At 72.9% G+C, this 203-nt stretch overlaps 1 protein-coding gene across 1 annotated transcript in view; it reads left to right on the top strand.

Moving 5' to 3' along the window:
* KBTBD11 (kelch repeat and BTB domain containing 11) overlaps positions 1–203 on the top strand; it is a 6,258-nt gene that overhangs the window by 1,371 nt on the left and 4,684 nt on the right. The window contains 1 exon segment of the mRNA XM_021709532.1: positions 7–203. Within this exon segment, the coding sequence (XP_021565207.1) occupies positions 7–203 (197 nt within the window).

Below are 203 nucleotides of genomic sequence, written 5' to 3'. Positions count from 1 at the left end.
GACCAGGTTTTCTGTTACAACCCGGCCACCGACCACTGGAGCACCGTGCGGCCGCTGCGCCAGGCGCGCTCACAGCTGCAGCTGCTGGCCCTGGACGGCCACCTGTATGCCGTGGGGGGCGAGTGCCTGCTCAGCGTGGAGCGCTACGACCCGCGCGCCGACCGCTGGGCCACCGTGGCGCCGCTACCCCGGGGCGCCTTTGC

This window comes from Carlito syrichta, unplaced genomic scaffold (genome assembly GCF_000164805.1).
Source record: "Carlito syrichta isolate Samal-C Ts95f unplaced genomic scaffold, Tarsius_syrichta-2.0.1 Scaffold251683, whole genome shotgun sequence".
Taxonomy (NCBI): domain Eukaryota; kingdom Metazoa; phylum Chordata; class Mammalia; order Primates; family Tarsiidae; genus Carlito; species Carlito syrichta.
Note: the sequence above shows the minus strand (reverse complement) of the source record. Positions and strands in the feature narration are given on the sequence as shown.